Here is a 21,219-nt window from a genome sequence, read left to right on the forward strand (position 1 = left end):
GCAGACAGTATTTTTAAGAAACGATCATACTTTGGCTGTTTGTTTTCTGCTGTTGGGACATCCGTACTTGATGCCTCTTTTGTTCTTTTTGTTTTTACATGTGTTTTCTTAAAATTTCTCTGAATTATACACAAATTTAGTAGAAAAGAGCATTTCTTAGTTTGGATTACTTTCGCCTCTATATTCTAGCTCTTTAATAGCCTTGTATTCTGAAGGATGGCAAAACAGATTGGTTCTGAGAACGAGTTATTTGTAGACTGCCTTACAAAACAGATGTCTGTGGGAAAAGGGTGTGTGTGTGTTTATAGTTTCGAAGGAAGGGACATGTATGAGAATTTTCATAAAACCTAAGCTTTTCCATATATAAGAATATTACAGAGCAACTCTTTTTATTTTTTTTGCCTTTGGTTCTCAAGCTTCTGTAAATGTCAAATCTTTCTGTGTCTTTGAGAATACATGATCATTTCAGGATTATTTTCCTTTTCCAGCTTCTAAAAATCCATATTTAAACTTCCACATTTCCTATAATTTGTTTGAACCCACAGCTGTCAACAGTACTTCACACAGGGAAATGCAGAATCTATACCAAAGTTATAAAAATAGTATAGACATATAAAATATAGATGATCTGACACTGTTACTTAAATCGTTTTGCTAAAGGTCCTAAACTTTTTTCCTCTTACCCTGGCACACTGGTTTTCAAGATTAATGAGTGCTTATCCCTTAATTCTCAGTAGATGCAAAAACAAAAGGATAGAAATCATCTGGAGGAGTTACGGGGAGAGGTAGAAGCGTCTTATTTTTCTTAAACAGTGTCGTTTGCTGTTAAGTATTCGTTAATTTCCTCTTACAATGTATTTTGGCTGGAAGATATCTTAAAGAAAGGAAGCTGGTCAAACATGCCTTGTAGTTGATCTCTTAATCCAAATCGCCCTATTATCTTGTTCCAGTTCTGGGTATCTGAAGTGTAAATGTTCATGGGATTAGACGATTGGCTTACTTGAGTGATGACATTTTAAAACAAACATAAAAGCATATAATACTTTTGGATCCTGTGATCTGGGAGGGTGTACTCACTACTAAAGCGACTACGAGTTCTTGAAAAAACAGTTATTATAACATCATTTTTTTGTTTAGTAGCACGATTCTGGCATCCAAAATTTATCTTTATTTGCTATTATAATATAGAGTTTAGGAAACCTCTGCACTCACACATAATACGAAAACAAACCATCCTCGCTTACGTTCTCAACAAAATATTCTTTCTCTCTTAGGTAAATTTAGATAAACAAAGCAAAATCCAACTTTCATGGGAAATGGGAGACGGTAGCGGGTAGAGGTGCGTCTTTACCTCCAGGCTCTCGTGCTTCTCTCTGCTCAGCTGCACTTCCATCCAGTCGTCACCCTCCAGGTGCTCCACCTCGGGCTGCCTGTGGCGAGGGCGCCTGTCCCCTGTCCTGAGAACTCTCTGCTTCTGATCCATCCCCTGCTCGAGACCCACCGTCTCCGATCCTACTAGTAGTCTTCCTCCTTTCTCCACTGTTGTTTTGAACAAGTGTGATACTTTAATTGTACACTTATTTGAGATTTCTATATTTTACCCAGATCTTTTCTCAGGACTAGAATTCGGTCTCTGCCAGTATTCTATCTACCAGTGGTTTCCTTAGTTCTTTCAAAAAGTAGTATTTTTAAAATAGTATTTTAAAACACTATTTTAAAAGTAGTGTTTTAATGTTTGATTAGACAGTTGTCAAGAATATAGTTGAGGAAGCATATTAAATATTTGACATTATACTGATTAAGTAAAATTACTCTATGTAAATATCCCCCCCAAAAAACTTCATTCAGTAGACTAATTTCTATCTTCTTGTAATTTAATGTGTTTATTGTATAGAGACGTTTAACGAAATTATTTGACCTACCCTATGAAAGGTAAGTAGAAATCAAAATTCAGTCTGTTATATTAACAAAAAGCCACAGTGATTTAAAAAAAATTTAATCTTATTAAAATTACTTTCTTTATTGCAGGTTGATTAGAGCACATGCATCTGAACTTAATATAACATATAATCTTTCAAAGAACATATTAATGTATTTAATCAGAGCACTGGTATTGTTTCTTATAAAAGTTTTGACCTTTGTTTAATCGTCATGTACTTTTTTTAGACATTTCATCACCTGTTTCTTCCCAGTGTGGGGGTAAGAAAGGAAATGGTAATTAAAGCTTTGCAAGCCCAATATATTTTCCCACCCCACAGATATTCCAAATTAAATAAAGTGAATGAGGTTAGTATTATTAAAGTTGGTTGCTAGCTAGGTAATAGGGTTAGGTAATAACGAGGACATTTACTCTCCAGGTATTTTTGTTTAATAATTAATACTACAGGTAAAAACAATTTGCAAGCATCCTCTGTGTATGACAGTTTAATTAACAGGGCATAATCAAAATGAGATATGAAGAAAAACAATTGAATTCAGTGCAAAATACCAGAAGCTAAAGGTACAGGAATTCATTCATTCAGACACTAGGTAGAATGAATTATCATAGCTCTCAAGCAAAAATAAAATAGCAGAGTATTCAGTTAAAGGAAAACTGAAATACGGTATAATGTTGGTGAATGTTGTAACAGTCAATCTAAGTTGGACTACATCAAACAGAAGCCCAGAATAATGGTGATGGAAGTTTATTTTTCTCAAGTCAAAAACATCCAGAGTGGATAGTACGAAGCTGACAGTGGCTCCATTGTGTCCTCAGGGACCACCAGCCAGGCTCTTTGCCATCCTTAGCTTTGGCTTTCCTGTCAAGGTTAGCTTCTGGCCTTCAGCGACTCTCAAGGCTCTCAGAAGCAGGAAAAGTGGGTAGGGCTAGAGATGAAAGGACTTTCTTTCTTGTAGAGTTGAGTCATTGCCCTCTAAACAGCCTTCCAAGGTGGCTCACCATCTTGTTAGACACAGCTCGGTCACATGACCATGAGACTGTGAGGGAAACTGGCATATGTTAATTAACTTGATTGTGGTGATTATTTCAAAATGTGTACACATTAACAAATCACCATGCTGTACTATATATATATATGTGTATATATGTGTGTGTGTGTATATATATAGATATAGATATATATATACACACACACACACAATATTTGTCAATTATTCCACAATAAAGCTGGATGAAGAAAAAAGAGAAAAGGGCTTAGAGGCTGGAAAAACCTAATTGTAGAAAATAGGAGGAAATGGATAAATATATAAATTGACAGTTGAAATCTGAATTTTATTCTCAACCTACGAAGCACTGCATATTAGAAAATCTTTCTTTACGCTCAAGTGAAAATGAGACCATCTGTATAATTACTGCATGGGTTCAATTATCATTACTTCCCCCCGCCCCTTTTCAGTTTCTTATGCTGTAATTTGGCCCATATTGTTACAGTGTGTCTTGCAGTTTGGTGTATTCTATCACAAGTGGAAAACACGGACATCGAAATGCAGAAACCAAGACCCTGGAGAAGGGCTAATGGATTACTTATATGATTTGTCAAATATAACCAATAATTAGTTTACCCTTTTTTAATATTTATTTATTTGGTTGCACCGGGTCTTAGTTGTGGCTCTGGGCTCCTTAGTTGTGGCATGCGAACTCTAGTTGCAGCATGCATGTGGGATCTAGTTCCCTGACCAGGGATCGAACCTGGGCCCCCTGCATTGGGAGCATGGAGTCTTATCCACTGCACCACCAGGGAAGTCCCAGTTTACCATTTTTAACAGCATTAAAAGTTGCATCACCTTAGTTCAAACCACCAAAACAAAACATGAATTAGCAAAAACATTGTTGGAATCTGTGATTCCTCCGGATAGTGTTGGCTTGTGCATATAATGTAGAGATAAAGATTAAGAAGAATGAAACCTGGCGTGGTGTGTATCTACATCAGGTTGATAAGTGCTTTGTTGTTTTGAAACTTACAGCAGGGGTTTTATGTAAGGTCAGCCTGAAAAGTTCTCAGATGTTATGTTCTGCTGTGTTCTGATTAACTTTGAAATGATGATTTTTTATATTCCCTAACAAAGCCTGTGATAGCCAACCTTCTGTCTTCCTTGCAGGACAGAGATCCGGTCAAGGCAACCCCTTCAGGATGATCTTCCTTTCTTTGAGAAGCCCCCAGCCAGGCAGTTTTCCTTACCAAACCTGTCTCTGGAAGAGCCTCCACTGCGGACCATGACACTGGCCAACGAGGAAGCACTGCAGAAGATCTGTGCCCTCGAAAGTGAGCTTGCTGCCCTCAGAGCTCAGATTGCCAAAATTGTGACCCTCCAAGAACAGCAGAACCTCAGTGCAGGTCTGGAAGTCCTACATTTGTTTTAACTAGCAAACTGGAAATTAGGAGAATGCCACTAATTTGAAAAGAAAAAAAAAAAAGTATATATAGAAGTGTAACTGAATCACTTGGCTGTATACCTGAAACTAACATAACATTGTAAATCAACTATATTACAATAAAAGTTAAAAAAAAAAGTAACAGCCATTGGGCTTGTTGGAAAATCAGGGGTCAGTCCTCTGCATTATCCAGTACAGGAGCCAGTCAAGGTTAAGTAGTTTTTGTTTTGAACAATCTTAATGCTGTCAGAGAGGATGATGAGTGTATTTTGAAAACACAACATATACATACATTGATACACTTGAATTGCTACTTATGTGAATGCTGTGGTAAACTTAGTTGTCTGTGATAATGGCACCATTCACATCAGACAGGAGGTAATCGCAAAAGACAACCCTGACAGGGTTGAGTGCTGTTTACTGACCTACATGTCCTGAGGCAAGTACTTGGCCTTTCTACCTCCCTTTCCTGCTTTAAAATGGGGATAGTAGTTACCTATGGTAGGGAGTAACCGTGGAGATTATATACGATACCTTCAGCACATAGTAGCTATTCAATACGGAATGGAAACTGAATTCAGGTCCTTTGACTCCTGGACTACTACTGTTGCCTTTATTTGTGTGGCACTGTCACTTTGGAGAAGAAACTATAGCCTTGAAATCCTAGCCCATTAACCTGCTGGTAGGTAGTGGTTGTTTTTCTGAGTGTTGTTCCCTGAGTCCTGGCGAGACTCAGCATAAGCCAGCTCTAAAGGTTAAAGGATAGGACAGTTATTCTGCCTCTGAGCCACTTTGCTTGCGGTCCTAGAGTTTAATGTAACCCCACATGGAAACCTCATCCAACCTGGGTCAGGCCAAGATGGGCAGAGGGTGAGTGCCCTCCCCGCACCTGGTGTTACTTAGGTGAAATTTGCACGTAACTTACGAAAAACCGAAAAAGTCCTGCCCTTTTCTCTTTAACCTATGAATTACATTTCTCTTTTGCTTTTACCTCCCTCTTCTGGCAGACTAGAAAACTACTGTAAATTGTGAGATAATTAGGGGATTTATGTTAGACTTCTATTTACAATCCAAATCCCTTGAGTAAAACTCGTGTGCATCGAGTTCCCCCTAATTAATATAGTTCACCCCCAAAACAACTCTCTAATCTCCAGTTATGCAGAAAGATGGATTTTTAGGTTCTTATTTTAGAACCACTTTAACTCTTGGTTACGTCTTATTTTGGAAATTAACTATAACTTTTTTTTTTCTTCCCAGAAATTTGTTCAACAATAAATCTAAAACTTTAAACACACTTTGGTCAATGCACATTCTAGTTAATGCTCAATTAAATCTTCTATGTAAATATACTTAAAAAGAATCACAAATGTATCAAATGGTTTTTTCAAATACTCACTCTAGTACTAAACTGTCAAACTGTATATACTGAAGATAGTTATGTGTGCAGTACAGATGCTCTTGTTTCATCTAAAAGTAGCTACACACTTGGCAGCAGTCAGACTTGAACACTGGAGATCACAAAAGCGCCCTGTTAAGTTAAATGGAATGTTTCCATCTGGAGGGTTTGGGATTAAATGATACAGTGACTGAGATGCAGGCATTTAGATTCCAACCAAGTAACTGAAACTTCCTTTCTACTTACGTAACTTCGATTCTTTTTAAGGATACTGTTTTCAGATATAAAGTCCTTAACATAATGTTGCTTTTAAAATAGTTTATTTGCCTATTACCAGCAGGATCAAACTGACTTTCCCTTGTTTCTGTAGGTGACTTAGAATCTACGGCATCCGTCGCCACAGCGCCACCCTCTGTCCCGCCACCTCCCCCTCCGCCACCTCCCCTCCCTCTGTCAGGGCTCCGCCAAAGCGCATCTGCTATTGATCTGATTAGAGATCGAAGAGAGAAAAACGCCTGTGCTGGAAAGACTTCAGTCAAGAGCAATCCAAAGAAATCTGATATGCCAAATATGCTGGAGATCCTTAAAGACATGAACAGCGTGAAACTTCGGTCAGTAAAAAGGTGAGGAGACATTTGCCTTCTTTCTCACTTCCCTTGATTTTTTATGCCTAAAACCAAGTATTAGGTTTCTTTTTTTTTTGAATATTTGAATTTTATTTTTTTTTATACAGCAGGTTCTTATTATCCATTTTATACACATCAGTGAATATATGTCAGTCCCAATCTCCCAATTCATCACACCACCACCACCCCTCCCTGCCACTTTCCCCCCTTGGTGTCCATACATTTGTTCTCTGCATCTGTGTCTCTATTTCTGCCCTGCAAACCGGTTCATCTGTACCATTTTTCTAGGTTCCACATATATGCGTTAATGTATGATATTTGTTTATCTCTTTCTGACTTACTTCACCCTGTATGAAAGTCTCTAGATTCATCCACATCTCTACAAATGACTCAATTTCGTTCCTTTTTATGGCTGAGTAATATTCCATTCTGTATATGTACCACATCTTCTTTATCCATTCGTCTGTCAGTGGGCATTTAGGTTGCTTCCATATCCTGGCTTTTGTAAATAGTGCGGCAATGAACGTTGGGGTGCATGTGTCTTTTTGAATTATGGTTTGCTCAGGGTATATGCCCAGTAGTGGGATTGCTGGGTCATACGGTAGTTGTATTTTTAGTTTTTTAAGGAACCTCCATACTGTTCTCCATAGTGGCTGTATCAATTTACATTCCCACCAACAGTGCAAGAGGGTTCCATTTTCTCCAAACCCTCTCCAGCATTTGCTGTTCGTAGATTTTTCTGATGATGCCCATTCTAACAGGTGTGAGGTGATACCTCAGTGTAGTTTTGATTTGCATTTCTCTAATAATTAGTGATGTTAAGCAGCTTTTCACATGCTTCTTGGCCACCTACATGTCTTCTTTGGAGAAATGTCTATTTAGGTCTTCCACCCATTTTTGGATTGGGTTGTTTGTTTTTTTAATATTGAGCTGCATGAGCTGTTTATATATTTTGGAGATTAATCCTTTGTCCATTGATTCGTTTGCAAATATTTTCTCCCATTCTTAGGGTTTACTTTTTGTCTTGTTTGTAGTTTCCTAAGGTCCCATTTGTTTTTTGTTTTTACTTCCATTACTCTAGAAGGCGCATCAAAGAAGATCTTGCTGTGATTTATGTCAAAGAGTGTTCTTCCTATGTTTTCCTCTAAGCGTTTTATAGCGTCCAGTCTTACATTTAGGCCTCTAATCCATTTTGAGTTTATTTTTGCGTATGGTGTTAGGGAGTGTTCTAATTTCATTCTTTACATGTAGCTGTCCAGTTTTCCCAGCACCACTTATTGAAGAGACTCTTTTTCCTCCATTGTATATCCTTGCCTTCTTTGTCATAGATTAGTTGACCATAGGTGCAGGGGGTTATCTCTGGGCTTTGTATCTTGTTCCATTGATCTGTATTTCTGTTTTTGTGCCAGTACCATATTGTCTTGATTACTGTAGCTTTGTAGTATAGTCTGAAGTCAGGGAGTCTGATTCCTCCAGCTCCGTTTTTTTCCCTCAAGACCACTATGGCTATTCGGGGTCTTCTGTGTCTCCATACAAATTTTAAGGTTTTTTTTGTTCTAGTTCTGTAAAAACATGCCATTGGTAATTTGATAGGAATTGCATTGAATCTGTAGATTGCTTTGGGGAGTATAGTCATTTTCACAATGTTGATTCTTCCAGTCCAAGAACATGGTATATCTCTCCATCTGTTGACATCATCTTTAATTTCTTTCAACAGTGTCTTATAGTTTTCTGCATACAGGTCTTTTGTCTCCCTGGGTATGTTTATTCCTAGGTATTTTATTCTTTTCGTTGCAATGGTAAATGGGAGTGTTTTTCCTTAATTCCTCTTTCAGGTTTTTCATCATTAGTGTATAAGAATGCAAGAGATTTCTGTGCACTAATTTTGCATCCTGCAACTTTACCAAATTCATTGATTAGCTCTAGTTTTCTGGTAGCATCTTTAGGATTCTCTATGTATAGTATCATGTCATCTGCAAACACTGACAGTTTTACTTTTTCTTTTCCAATTTGTATTCCTTTTCTTTTTCTTCTCTGATTGCTGTGGCTAGGACGCCCAAAATGATGTTGAATAATAGTGGTGAGAGTGAACATCCTTGCCTTGTTCCTGATCTTACAGCAAATGCTTTCAGTTTTTCACAAATGAGAACGATGTTTGCTGTGGGTTTGTCGTATATGGCCTTTATTATGTTGAGGTAGGTTCTCTCTATGCCCACTTTCTGGGGAGTTTTTATCATAAATGGATGTTGAATTTTGTCAGAAGCTTTTTCAGCATCCATTGAGATGACCATATGGTTTTTATTCTCCAATTTGTTAATATGGTGAATCAAATTGATTTGCGTATATTGAAGAATCCTTGCATCCCTGGGATAAATCCCACTTGATCATGGTGTGTGATCCTTCTAATGTATTGTTGGATTCTGTTTGCTAGTATTTTGTTGAGGATTTTTGCATCTATGTTCATCAGTGTTATTGGTCTGTAATTTTCTTTTTTTGTCTGGTTTTGGTATCAGGGTGATTGATGGTGGCCTCATAGAGTGAGTTTGGGATTCCTTCCTCTGCAGTTTTATGGAAGAGTTTGAGAAGGATGGGTGTTACCTCTTCTCTCAATCTTTGATAGAATTCACCTGTGAAGCCATCTGGTCCTGGACTTTTGTTTGTTGGAAGACTTTTAATCACAGTTTCAATTACATTACTTGTGATTGGTCTGTTCCTATTTTCTATTTCTTTCTGGTTCAGTTTTGGAAGGTTATACCTTTCTAAGAATTTGTCCATTTCTTCCAGGTTGTCCATATTATTGGCATAGAGTTGCTTGTAGTAGTCTCTTAGGATGCTCTGTGTTTCTACAGTGTCTGTTGTAACTTCTTTTTCATTTCTAATTTTGATTTGAGTCCTCTCCCTCTTTTTCTTAATGAGTCTGCCTAATGGTTTATCAATTTTATCTTCTCAAAGAACCAGCTTTTAGTTTTATTGATCTTTGCTATTGTTTTCTTTGTTTCTATTTCATTTATTTCTGCTCTTGATCTTTATGATCTCTTTCCTTCTGCTAACTTTGGGTTTTGTGTGTTCTTCTTTCTCTAGTTCCTTTAGGTGTAAGGTTAGATTGTTTGAGATTTTTCTTGTTTCTTGAGGTAGGCTTGTATAGCTATAAACTTCCCTCTTAGAACTGCTTTTGCTGCATCCCCATAGGTTTTGGATCATGTTTTTGTTGTCATTTGTCTCTAGTATTTTTTGATTTCCTCTTGATTTCTTCAGTGATCTCTTGGTTATTTAGTAGCATATTGTTTACCCTCCATGTGTTTGTGTTTTTTACCTTTTTTTCCCCTGTAATTGATTTCTAATCTCAGAGCGTTGTGGTCAGAAAAGATGCTTGATATGATTTCAGTTTTCTTAAATTTACGGAGGCTTGACTTGTGACCCAAGATGTGATCTCTCCTGGAGAATATTCTGTGCGCACTTGAGAGGAAAGTGTAATCTGCTGTTTTTGGATGGAATGTCCTATAAATATCAATTAAATCTGATCTATTGTGTCATTTAAAGCTTGTGTTTCCTTATTAATTTTCTGTTTAGATGATCTGTCCATTGGTGTAAGTGAGGTGTTAAGGTCCCTACTATTATTGTGTTACTATAACAGTCTTTATTTTAAAAGTCTATTTTATCTGATATGAGTTTTGCTACTCCAGCTTTCTTTTGATTTCCATTTGCATGGAATATCTTTTTCCATCCCCTAACTTTCTGTCTGTATCTCCATAGGTCTGAAGTGGGTCTCCTGTAGACAGCATTTATATGGGTCTTGTTTTTGTATCCATTCAGGGAGCCTGTGTCTTTTGGTTGGAGCATTTAATCAATTCACATTTAAAGTAATTATCGATATGTATGTTCCTATTACCATTTTCTTAATTGTTTTGGGTTTGTTTTTGTAGGTCCTTTTCTTCTCCTGTGTTCCACTTGTAGAAGTTTCTTTAGCGTTTGTTATAGAGCTGGTTTGGTGGTGCTGAATTCTCTTAGCTTTTGCTTGCCTGTAAAGCTTTTGATTTCTCCCTCGAATCTGAATGAGATCCTTGCTGGGTAGAGTAAGCTTGGTTGTAGATTCTTCCATCACTTTAAATATATCATTCCACTCCCTTCTGGCTTGTAGAGTTTTTGCTGAGAAATCAGCTGTTAACCTTATGGCAGTTCCCTTGTATGTTATTTGTCATTTTTCCCTTGCTGCTTTCAATCATTTTTCTTTGTCTTTAATTTTTGCCCATTTGATTACTATGTGTCTTGGTGTGTTTCTCCTGTATAGGACTCTGTGTTTCCTGGACTTGGGTGGCTATTTCCTTTCCCACGTTAGGGAAGTTTTCGACTATAATCTCTTTAAATATTTTCTTGGGTCATTTCTCTCTCCCTTCTCCTTCTGGGACCCGTATAATGCGAATGTTGTTGCGTTTAATGTTGTCCCAGAGGTCTCTTAGGCTGTCTTCATTTCTTTTCATTCTTTTTTCTTTATTCTGTTCCACAGCAGTGAATTCCACCATTCTGTCTTCCAGGTCACTTATCCATTCTTCTGCCTCAGTTATTCTGCTATTGATTCCTTCTAGTGTAGTTTTCATTTCAGTTATTGTATTGTCCATCTCTGTTTGTTCTTTAATTCTTCTAGGTCTTTGTTAAACATTTCTTGTGTCTTCTCAGTCTTTGCCTCCATTCTTTTCCCGAGGTCCTGGATCATCTTCACTATCATTATTCTGAAATCTTTTTCTGGAAGGTTGCCTATCTCCACTTCATTTAGTTGTTTTTCTGGGGTTTTATCTTGTTCCCTCATCTGGTACATATCCCTCTGCCTTTTCATCTTGTCTATCTTTCTGTGAATGTGGTTTTTGTTCCATAGGCTGCAGGATTGTAGCTCTTCTTGCTTCTGCTGTCTGCCCTCTGGTGGATGAGGCTATCTAAGAGGCTTGTGCAAGTTTCCGGATGGGAGGGACTGGTGGTGGGCAGAGCTCAGTAAAAGTTTAATCCACTTGTTTGCTGATGGGTGGGGCTGGGTTCCCTCCCTGTTGTTTGGCCTGAGGTGACCCAATACTGGAGTGTACCCGGGCTCTTTGGGCTAATGGTGGACTCTGGGAGGGCTCACATCAAGGAGTACTTTTCAGAACTTCTGCTTCCAATGTCCTTGTCCTCATGGCGAGACACAGCCACCCCCCACCTCTGCAGGAGACCCTCCAACACTAGCAGGTAGGTCTGGTTCAGTCTCCCCTGGGGTCACTGCTCCTTCCCCTGGGTCCTGATGTGCACACTACCTTGTGTGTGCCCTCCAAGAGTGGAGTCTCTGTTTCCCCCAGTCCTGTTGAAGTCCTTCAGTCAAATCCCGCAAGCCTTCAAGTCTGATTCTCTAGGAATTCCTCCTCCTGTTGCTGGACCCACAGGTTGGGAAGCCTGACGTGGGGCTCAGAAGCTTCACTCCAGTGGGTGGACTTCTGTGGTATAAGTGTTCTCCAGTCTGTGAGTCACCCACCCAGCAGTTATGGGATTTGATTTTATTGTGATCGTGCCCCTCCTACTGTCTCATTGTGGCTTCTCCTTTGTCTTTGGATGTGGGGTATCTTTTCTGGTGCGTTCCAGTGTCTTCCTGTCGATGACTGTTCACCAGTTAGTTGTGATTCTGGTGCTCTTGCAGGAGGGAGAGCATGTCCTTCTACTCTGCCATCTTGAACCAATCAATCTCCCAGATGCTAGGTTTCTTGAGAACTTTGTTTTATAACATGACTACACGAGTAGCTCTAAGTTTTTAGTTTAAAAAAGATAGTTAACTGTGTACAGGAGCCTAAGAGATTAGCAGAATAAAGACTTGCAGGTAACTTTCCAGTTTCTCCCCCAATTGCATTTGAAGGCTTTTCGTTACTGTGCAGTCATTCATCCAGTGAAGCTGTGCTGTGTCCCTGCTCTGGCAGTCACCAGGCTTTTGGAGAAGAATGGAACCCTAATTGCCCTGAAGGAGCACATAATCTCTGCTCCCGAGAGGACCTGAGTGACTGTTATTGGGCACTTCTGTGCTCTTTCATTGAGCCTTAAATCTCGGGTTTCCACTTTGCTGCATCAGTATGTGTCAGTGTCTGTCAAGTGTATGTGATGCCAGAGAAGTGCTGTTGGGCTCCCTGTGTGCTTCCCGGAGGCATCACCGCCCCCTTGGTTTATGTTCATTTCTCTCAGGTCAGCACAAGATCCAAAGCCCAAACCGGTGGATGCTGCTGACCCTGCTGCCCTCATAGCAGAGGCTCTGAAAAAGAAGTTTGCTTATCGGTATCGATGTGATAGCCAAGGTGAAGTTGAGAAAGGAATTCCAAAGTCTGAATCAGAGGCCACCTCAGAAAGAGTGTTGGTGAGTACTGGGCAGAGTTCTCTCCTAGTACAGCCTGGTAGTTCACTTCACTGCTGCATGCTGTAAGACATTCAGCTGTGTTTGCCTGCAAGATTCAAAAGGATGTATGCTACAGGATTTAGTCCTTACCTACAGCTAGATTACCTATTATAGAAGAGCATAGAGAAGGAAGCAAAAGTTAACCCCTGGTTTCGTTGCTTAGTGTCTCCTATGTTAAATTTTCCATGCTGTTTTATTTAAGTATAATGAAGTGAAATTCATTAGAATAAAATTTATATCTGAGGACAATAAAAATGCTGTGATATAGAAAGGAAAGATCATTTTCTCTTAGGGCACCTGTGAGGAAGTCTCCTGAAGAGGGAGAGACATTTGACCAGGGTCTTGCAGGCTGTGGGCATGCCAGAGGTGGAGACTGAGCAGATTTCATGGAAGCTCTCAAATATATTAATTTATACATTACCTTTATTCTGGGTACTGTCATGGGGGATATGTGTTCTTAGAAATTCTAGCATCTTTGAAAGTCTTCAGACATTGAAAAGGAAACTCTGTATCTTCCTTCTTTTATTCAAAGAAGTAAAATTGGACTAAGCTAGGCTCTTGCTAAGGTAATTATAGTTTTCTAGGCGTAACTTTGTTGTCTCTTTGCCTTTCACTCTTTTGATATGTCATGTTTATAACAACTTGTCAATTCATAAACGTTTTAATGTTACCTAGCTGTTTGGTTTTTCATGAAGGACATACCTTTGATCCGTGATTGGGAGGGGGGCATATCATTACTGTTACATGAACCAGTGTCTTTTTTGTTTCTTTTCTAGTTTGGGCCACACATGTTGAAGTCTACAGGAAAAATGAAGGCTTTAATTGAAAATGTTTCAACTTCCTAATAGTGAGCTGAGAAAGACTATCCTACTAGTTCGGCTGTTGGTGTATTAGGGCTGTTCAGCTAATAGAAATGAACACTATTTGGTAAATACCTGAATTTAGTGTCTTCTTTTAAGTCTCAGAGGATTAAGCTATAACAAAAGCACTCTAAGTTTGTTTGCTTTTAAGAGAAGGTCCGTTCTGAAGTTTTCCATAACGTATTTATATTCTGACATGTTTTTAATGTGTAGCCAAGATGTTTAGATTTCCAGTCTGCAAAACAATTATAGAGATTTCAGAACAAAGAAAGGACCTTTGTAGATGTGAGTTTTTAATTCTTAACACTAATTTATCTGTACAAATGTTTTATGTGCATGTATTTGGATATAAAACAGGACATAAGATTTAATTAGCAAGGGGGCAACGAGGGTGCTGACAGTGTCATTTGTTTTCAGTGATCATTTCTATTCAATGATGGAGCAGGTGGAATAACCAAGTTGTTGGAGCAAAATGGTTTTGAGATTGGAATTTCTTCTTACCTGGAACAGAACTTTTTATCTTAAGATTCTCTCTCACGTTTTCTTGGATTGGAGATGGGGTTTGAGTAGGAACCAGATAATGTTCGCTGCTGAAATTCCATAATGCTTTCCTTTAAAGAGGGAAGTCAAGGATCATGGAAACTGTTTTCACTGTAGTGCTGTCCAGTGCTGAGGAAGAAAATGTAGTTTTCAAATAGTGAGGAATCAAATGATTGAATTAAATCTCTTTTAAAGTAAAAACTAGAATGTACCATCATTTTTTTCAGTTTAATAAATGGCATGAAGATAACTTGCTGCTAATACTTCTGGAAATGTCAGCATAATGGAGTTAAAAAATTTTAATATTGGTCAAAATAGCTTTATAGTGAAACACTGAATAGGCGAAAGAATTTTCTGTAAGTTGCTTATCATTGGTCAGAATGCTGTTTTGCTGAATTACATTATGTAGCATAAACCGTAGGTGCTATTAGGAAGTAGACAACTGCCTTTCTCCTCTGCAACTTCTAAGGAATTGCTACAAGTGATCATTTTTAAATGCTGCATGTATCTTCATGATTTTCTATATTTCTGTTAAACACATAGTTAATGTCAGAACCTCCTACTTTGAGTAGATATTTGGATCTATTATTTAAATCTAGTGAAAAGAAAGTTGTACTTCCTGGGGGGATTAGGAGATGTGAAGACCCTTTTAAGTTATTGAAAATATGTGCAACGTTCTCAATAATAGCAAATATTAGTTAGAGGTAATTTTCATGTTTTGGTTATTCAGCTGAACTTTGAACTGTGGCTTTACGCATGTTGATATATTGTTTCTGATTGTTTTCTATGGTTTAAAAATTCTGCCTTTAAAGGAATTCAGAAAATTCGCCTGATATAAATTTCTTAGGAGGTCAAAGTATGTATTATATTTGTATCACTATTGAATTTTGGGCAGTGCTCCAATTACAAGGAAGTTACTGTTGTGAAATAAAACAAACTTTTACTTTCCTTGGGCCATAATGCCTATACAAATGCTTTCATTTTTTTTTCCACAATAGGCAAGATTCTTTTATATATGCAGCTTCTTTAGAATTATTTGCTTTCTGCATTTTTCAAGGGGAGATATATTGCCTAAAATATATCACCTCTCATTCATTTTTCTCTTAAAGGGACTTCTTCATCATTAAAAAGAGAAAGGCAGTCACTTGGGATGAGTTTCCTCAGGGTTCTCAAGCCTCTAATCCACCTCCAGGACTGGTGGAAGCTCTTTCCTCATCTTCCCCTACACCCATCTCCTTCAGTTTCTGGTTCTCCCACCCAACACAATACCTGAAGTGAAAGATCTTAAAAATAGTTCAGCTGTACATTTTACAGCTGAGGCTCAAAAAGTTGAATAACTGGTGTAATGTTTTCTCTCCTGTGATTCTGACTAGTCTAGGCACTCACTCTTAGAGTGGACCCTTGAAAACGGGGGCGGGGGGCGGGACTTCACCATCCAATGCAAGGGGTGTGGGTTCCATCCCCGGTCAGGGAGCTAAGATCCCACATATCCCTCCTGGCCAAAAAGCAAAACATAAAACAGAAGCAATATTGTAACAGATGCAATTAAAAGACTAAAATTGGTCCATAGCAAAGTTTAAAAAAAGAAAGAAAACGTGGGTATTAGGGGCACTGACTCCCTCTCATCCTCAGTCGAAAATCCACGCCTTGCTATCTCTGCCTCAACAACAGATGAATTGGTAAATGACTCACCCCAGGGTGGGTAGGAAGCTGAAACAGTTTGGATAGGATCAGGACTCAGCCCTTAGTTTCTTTGATTCCATGATGTACTGTGATCTCTGGTCAGACACAAACTTCTCCCCATATGTAACTCAAAGATCTGTAAAATGAAAATACAGGTACTATATTATTTATTGAAACAAGTCCACACGTAAGTGGACCCATGCAGTTCAAACCTGTGTTGTTCAGGGGTCAACTGTATACATGACGAGTGTGAGTCAAAGAGCACTGGACTTGGAGTTAAAACACGATCCATGTATGTGATCCTGGCCAAGTCACACCTGTTTTTAAAATGGGAATAATGCTCAGTTCAAAAAATTAGGATTAAATAATGATTTTGAACATGTTCTGTAAATGGCAGCCTGCTAAATAAGTTATTACATTATTTTACGCAAGGTCACTGTAGTTCCCGGTAGACGATTTCTCCGGTGTTCTCACCTGGACAAGGTGTCCTCTGTGCCCAGGCCTGGGTGGAGCAGCAGGTCTTAGTCTTCAGTCCTGGTTGTCTCCCCAGCCGTAGGCCCTTCTGCAGAAGAATCCTGTCCTCATGTTTTCTTTTTTTAAATTTTCTGACCACACTGCATGGCATGTGGGATCTTAGTTCCCCAACCAGGGATCGAAACCGCAACCCTCGCATTGGAAGCACAGAGTCTTAACCACTGGACCGCCAGGGAAGTCCGCTGTCCTCTTGCTGTATTAAGAGTTCCTATGAGTCTGTGCCTCAGTGGTGAAGGAAGAAAACACGAGGTAACAACTACTGGAAACAAGCCATCCTCTGGTAACTTCTCCAAAAACGTAAGTTCTCTCTGTAGGTTAGATCTGGCAGATACAGAAGTTCAGACTTTCAGGCGTTAGCCCAGCAGCACCAGCTCTGGGATTGCCAGGCAGGAGGAGGCACTTGGTTTGACAACAGTATCGCCGTTCTGCCTGTTACTGTCACAATCTTTCCCGTGAGCCTGTAGCCATCCCCGAGTCCTCTTGCCCCTTCTCATCCTAGAGTCAGCATTCTTCTGAGCTACCCCATTGAGCCTTCTTCTTAAAATTCTTATTAGTTTTTCCTTTTAAACCTTGTAAGCAGGCTAGTTCTTCGTACTAGTGTGATCACTTGAGAACAGACAGGACAATAAAATAAAATAATAAAAGTACATACCCGTGGAAGGATCCAGAAATCTTGGATGTTTCCCTGAAAGCTGTTGTCCTTAGTCCACTTGGTAGGGACTGGAAAACTTCATGTTCCTCTAGCTGGAGCTTCTCAAACTTCTCTCCCCTGGAAGATTCTCCAGCCTCTTCTAAAGGTCAGAGAGCTCCTTCTATAAGCTGAGAAAATAACATGAGCGTAATTTAGACATTACCAGGAAGCTAAATAAGATGAGCCAAACAGTGCCTCCCATTCCATCCCAAACCGCTATGGCTGTTACAGGGCAGCCCTGTCCCTCCTAACCGCTGTCTTCCCAGCTGGAAAAGCCGTAATTTGGGGAGAAAGACACTCTTCACAACAGGAGTTTTACCAGAGTTGTGAACAGCTTTGTGTTCACATGGCTGAGGAGCCGTCCCTCTTCACTGGCCAGTCATGCTTGCTATCAGAGGATGAAAACGGGCGAGAGGCAGGTGTGGGGGGACATTGTTGTGTGACGCAGGTGTGGTCAGTGGCGGTGGAGAGCACGTGGTCCTCTGCACGATGAGCTCTGACACAGCTCCGGAGCAGACTGCCCTCTGCAAGGGGAGCGCCAGCTAATGCAGAGACATCTGTGGCTCAGGACGCAGCCCTGACAAGCTGGTCCAGATCCTCCCTTGGGAATCTGAACAGGAAACCTTGAGAGAGGGACACAGTTGGTACCTGGAGCTCAAATAAGCATGCCATGAGGTACAGGTGTACCCACGAGCAGTTTATACAAAACAGATGAGGAGGACGTGGACAAGGACACTGAGACTGAACCGTGTGTCAGGACATTATCTTACCTTCAAGAGGCAGACATTTTATAAGTTAGGGAGCCACTCAAAAGATGAGGTGACTCGCTAATACATGACTAAAGACCTAAACACAGTCTATCTAGCCATGAAGACAACACTTTAAAAACATTACTGCCTTTCCAAGCAGACACCCCAAGGTAGAGAAGAGAAGAGAAGCAGAAGTGTGGGAAGAAGCAGACGCAGCAAGAAGCCACATCTCAGAGTGCTCAGACCCCAGGTTCCGCTTCTACAGCCTTCGTAGGGTTTGTCTCGTTACCGTGAACATGAATCCTCAAGATGAAGCTCCAGTTACCCTGCAGTGACCTGAGTGAGACCCTGTTCCCTACAATGGAAAAGTTAACCCCTATCTGTGAGGATTCTTAGATGGAAATTCAGAAACTGTTTTCTGCAAATGTTCAACTAGGAACTTTAAACACATTCCTTTATGATACTTTTTTCAAAAGATAAAGCACCTCGGGATACTGTGCAGCCTCCCGATTCGTTATAGGATGCGGCTCAACAGTAAAGAAACACTTCAAACTATGCTCAAAAATCTCAAACAATGCATAGCTTAAATATAAATGTAATATAAGATGAACTTTCTTAACAAGGCTATTGATGGGACCAGTGGAAAGCTGCAATAGACCAACAGGTCACTGTGCTTCAGTTTTAAAATACAGCTAAAAAGAATCTAATATTAAAAATGGGGGTGTTTCTCTTTCCCTGACCATTCTACCAGACTTCAGGATAGGTTCAGGATGACTTAGCGTAGCTGTAAAAGTAAAAAAATGTTACTGTGATTGATAAAAGTTACTAGTATTTTACTAAAAGTATCACAGTGAACATGTAAGACTTATATTTTAGAATCAAACTTGAAAGCTAAATGATTTTACCAGTCACGGATGTTAGTAAGATCCAATAATTACTGGAAATGGTGTCATTTTCATCATTAACCCAACAAAATCATTCATTCTCAACAATACCCCAACACTTTACACTCATTTTGTGCAATATAGAAACCTCCCATATTACATAACAGATGCTTTCCACACATCATTTTGTCACCCAAACATTTTGAGAACAGAGACCCCGTCTCGGTATTTAGTTTTAATACCTTTATGACATCCAGTGCAGTTCTGCACACAACAGGAACTCGGATACTGTGACCACATGACTTCGGCATTGACAGACTGGTTTCCACATAATTGCTCATGATGATAGACTGATAGCTAAAAAGGAAACACAACTCCAAGTTAATTTGCTCAACATTTACTGATGGCACAGTTCACGCTGGCCCTATGCTAAGCACAAGAGACAAAAAGGTGGAGGAGACAGCTGTGTGCCCCTGGCAGTGCCCCCCAAGTAGCAGTCACTTCCCCTGGAGACAGTGGACAACTGGGGGCCTTCCAGAGGACACAGGTTGTCTGCAAATCCTCAGCAAACAAGGAATGGCTCAGGCTAAGTCTTGCACATATCTGGATAACTCTGTTTCAGATCTATGCTGCTAGTATGGTGATTAATGTCACATTTATTTAAAAAGATTCCTGAATGCAGATTAGCTGTCGGTCATTGTCCCAAGCGGGAGATACTGATTGGGAGGAGATTTAAACAAAATATGTATACATTAAAAGAAGTACACATCGGGCTTCCCTGGTGGCGCAGTGGTTGAGAGTCCGCCTGCCGATGCAGGGGACACGGGTTCGTGCCCCGGTCAGGGAAGATCCCACATGCAGTGAAGCGGCTGGGCCCGTGAGCCATGGCCGCTGAGCCTGCGCGTCCGGAGCCTGTGCTCCGCAACGGGAGAGGCCACAGCAGTAAGAGGCCCGAGTACCGCAAAAAGGAACAAACACATGAAAACACTGTAAACCTCCAATGTGAAAAAAAGTTTTAAGAAAATCGAAAGCTTTAAGAGTCAAGAAAGATTTTTGGAAAGAGCGGCTGTTATAGGAATCTTCAAAGTATTATTTGCACCTCTAACCTGTACCTAAGGTACAAACATATTTCCCAGGTTGGACAAAGGACATAAAATATTTACTTCTTTTATGTAAAGAGGATCATTATAAACCACCACACTTACAGAGTGCAAATACTGACCGAGGAACCAGATTGTTTTTGTTAAGCTAAGGCTTACCACAATTTTCTCTCTGAGGACCTTTAGCCTAGAGCACAGGAGCTGCCCCCATGACTAAGGGCCGGCCCAGAGCCCCAAAGGGCTGCTGGATTGCTCAACAATTCTTTGAAGTCTCCTGTTTTATCTTAAAAATTTATGTGAACTTTGCGTTCTCTTCCGTAATATTTAATTACTTATTTAAAATGTGACCTTCTAAATTACTGTACTGTTTCCTCAACTTTTTCTAGAAAACCGATGTTCAAAGAACATAGGTCCTGTTGAAGAAGCAGGGTTATAGACGGTACTACCACATACATGTAACAAACCCTGTCTTTGCAGTGGGTTTATTTTATGTGTAGGTGGGAGAGGGGAGCAGCACTCAGGTGTGCCCCCCTTGAGAATGGCGGTAAGAAGACAATCCTCTGAATATCCAACAGTGAGAAACATGTAACAGGTCAGAGAAGAAGAAAGCAATCGTACACTGGCAGATGGAGCCCAGGCAGGCGCAACTGATGCAAGGCTGAAGGTCTGACATGTCTGCTGGATGTGCCAGTCAAGCAGGCGTGGAGAAGCAGCTCCTGGCAGAGAATCTGTAGCCTCGTTCAGGGGAACCGTGGTCCACAAACGAGTGTCAGCAGGTACGTCCCTGCAGGGTGCGTGAGGCGACTTGCTTCCCTTGCTCAGAATCCATGCTCAAGCAACCGGCTGATCGTCATTTGGCTTCCCGAGAACGTCTGCCTAAAGGGGAGAGAATGATTGATAGTTATATTTCTCATTGTAAATTAAACTATTAACACTTACAAAAACCATCAGTTTCTGTGAAATTGGTTAATGTGAGTTTGCTGTGAGATATAGTTCTACTTTCCATGTGCTGACATACTAGGTGTGTGAGCTTGCAAGTTTCCTTATCAGACGCTGGATGCGTCAAATTTGCCAAGATGATACTCCTCATATAAGGGGCCAACTGACCTTCCCCAGATAGCCCTCGGCTCCACCACCATCAGACTTCTGCACCCAGCTGTCCAGTGTGGTGGCCACGAGCCACATGTGGAGACCAGGCACCTGAAACATGGCTGGTCCGAACTGAGACGTGCTGTAAGCGTAAAATACACACCAGATTTCAAAGACTCTGTAACAGAAAAAAGAATGTAAAACATCTCAATAGTTTTTTGTAATGACTACATATTGAAATGATAAAATAGTTTGGATATGTTGGAATAAATATTAAAATTAATTCCAGCTGTTTTTT

At 39.9% G+C, this 21,219-nt stretch overlaps 1 protein-coding gene across 4 annotated transcripts in view; it reads left to right on the forward strand.

The window, feature by feature from the left end:
- Positions 1–13,636, forward strand: part of MTFR1 (mitochondrial fission regulator 1) — a gene marked incomplete at both ends in the record, with an annotated part of 51,098 nt that extends 37,462 nt beyond the window's left edge. For 2 of the 4 annotated variants that reach the window (XM_079722802.1, XM_079722805.1), the window contains 4 exons: positions 4,099–4,334; positions 6,139–6,391; positions 12,584–12,752; positions 13,568–13,636. In XM_079722802.1, the coding sequence (XP_079578928.1) occupies positions 4,099–4,334; positions 6,139–6,391; positions 12,584–12,752; positions 13,568–13,636 (727 nt within the window). The remainder of the gene's footprint in view (positions 1–4,098; positions 4,335–6,138; positions 6,392–12,583; positions 12,753–13,567) is intronic. The other 2 variants (XM_079722804.1, XM_079722803.1) reach the window with 2 other exon arrangements.
- Positions 13,637–21,219: the final 7,583 nt, after the last annotated feature.

Source organism: Hyperoodon ampullatus (assembly GCF_949752795.1).
Source record: "Hyperoodon ampullatus genome assembly, chromosome: 17".
In the NCBI taxonomy this organism is placed as follows: domain Eukaryota; kingdom Metazoa; phylum Chordata; class Mammalia; order Artiodactyla; family Ziphiidae; genus Hyperoodon; species Hyperoodon ampullatus.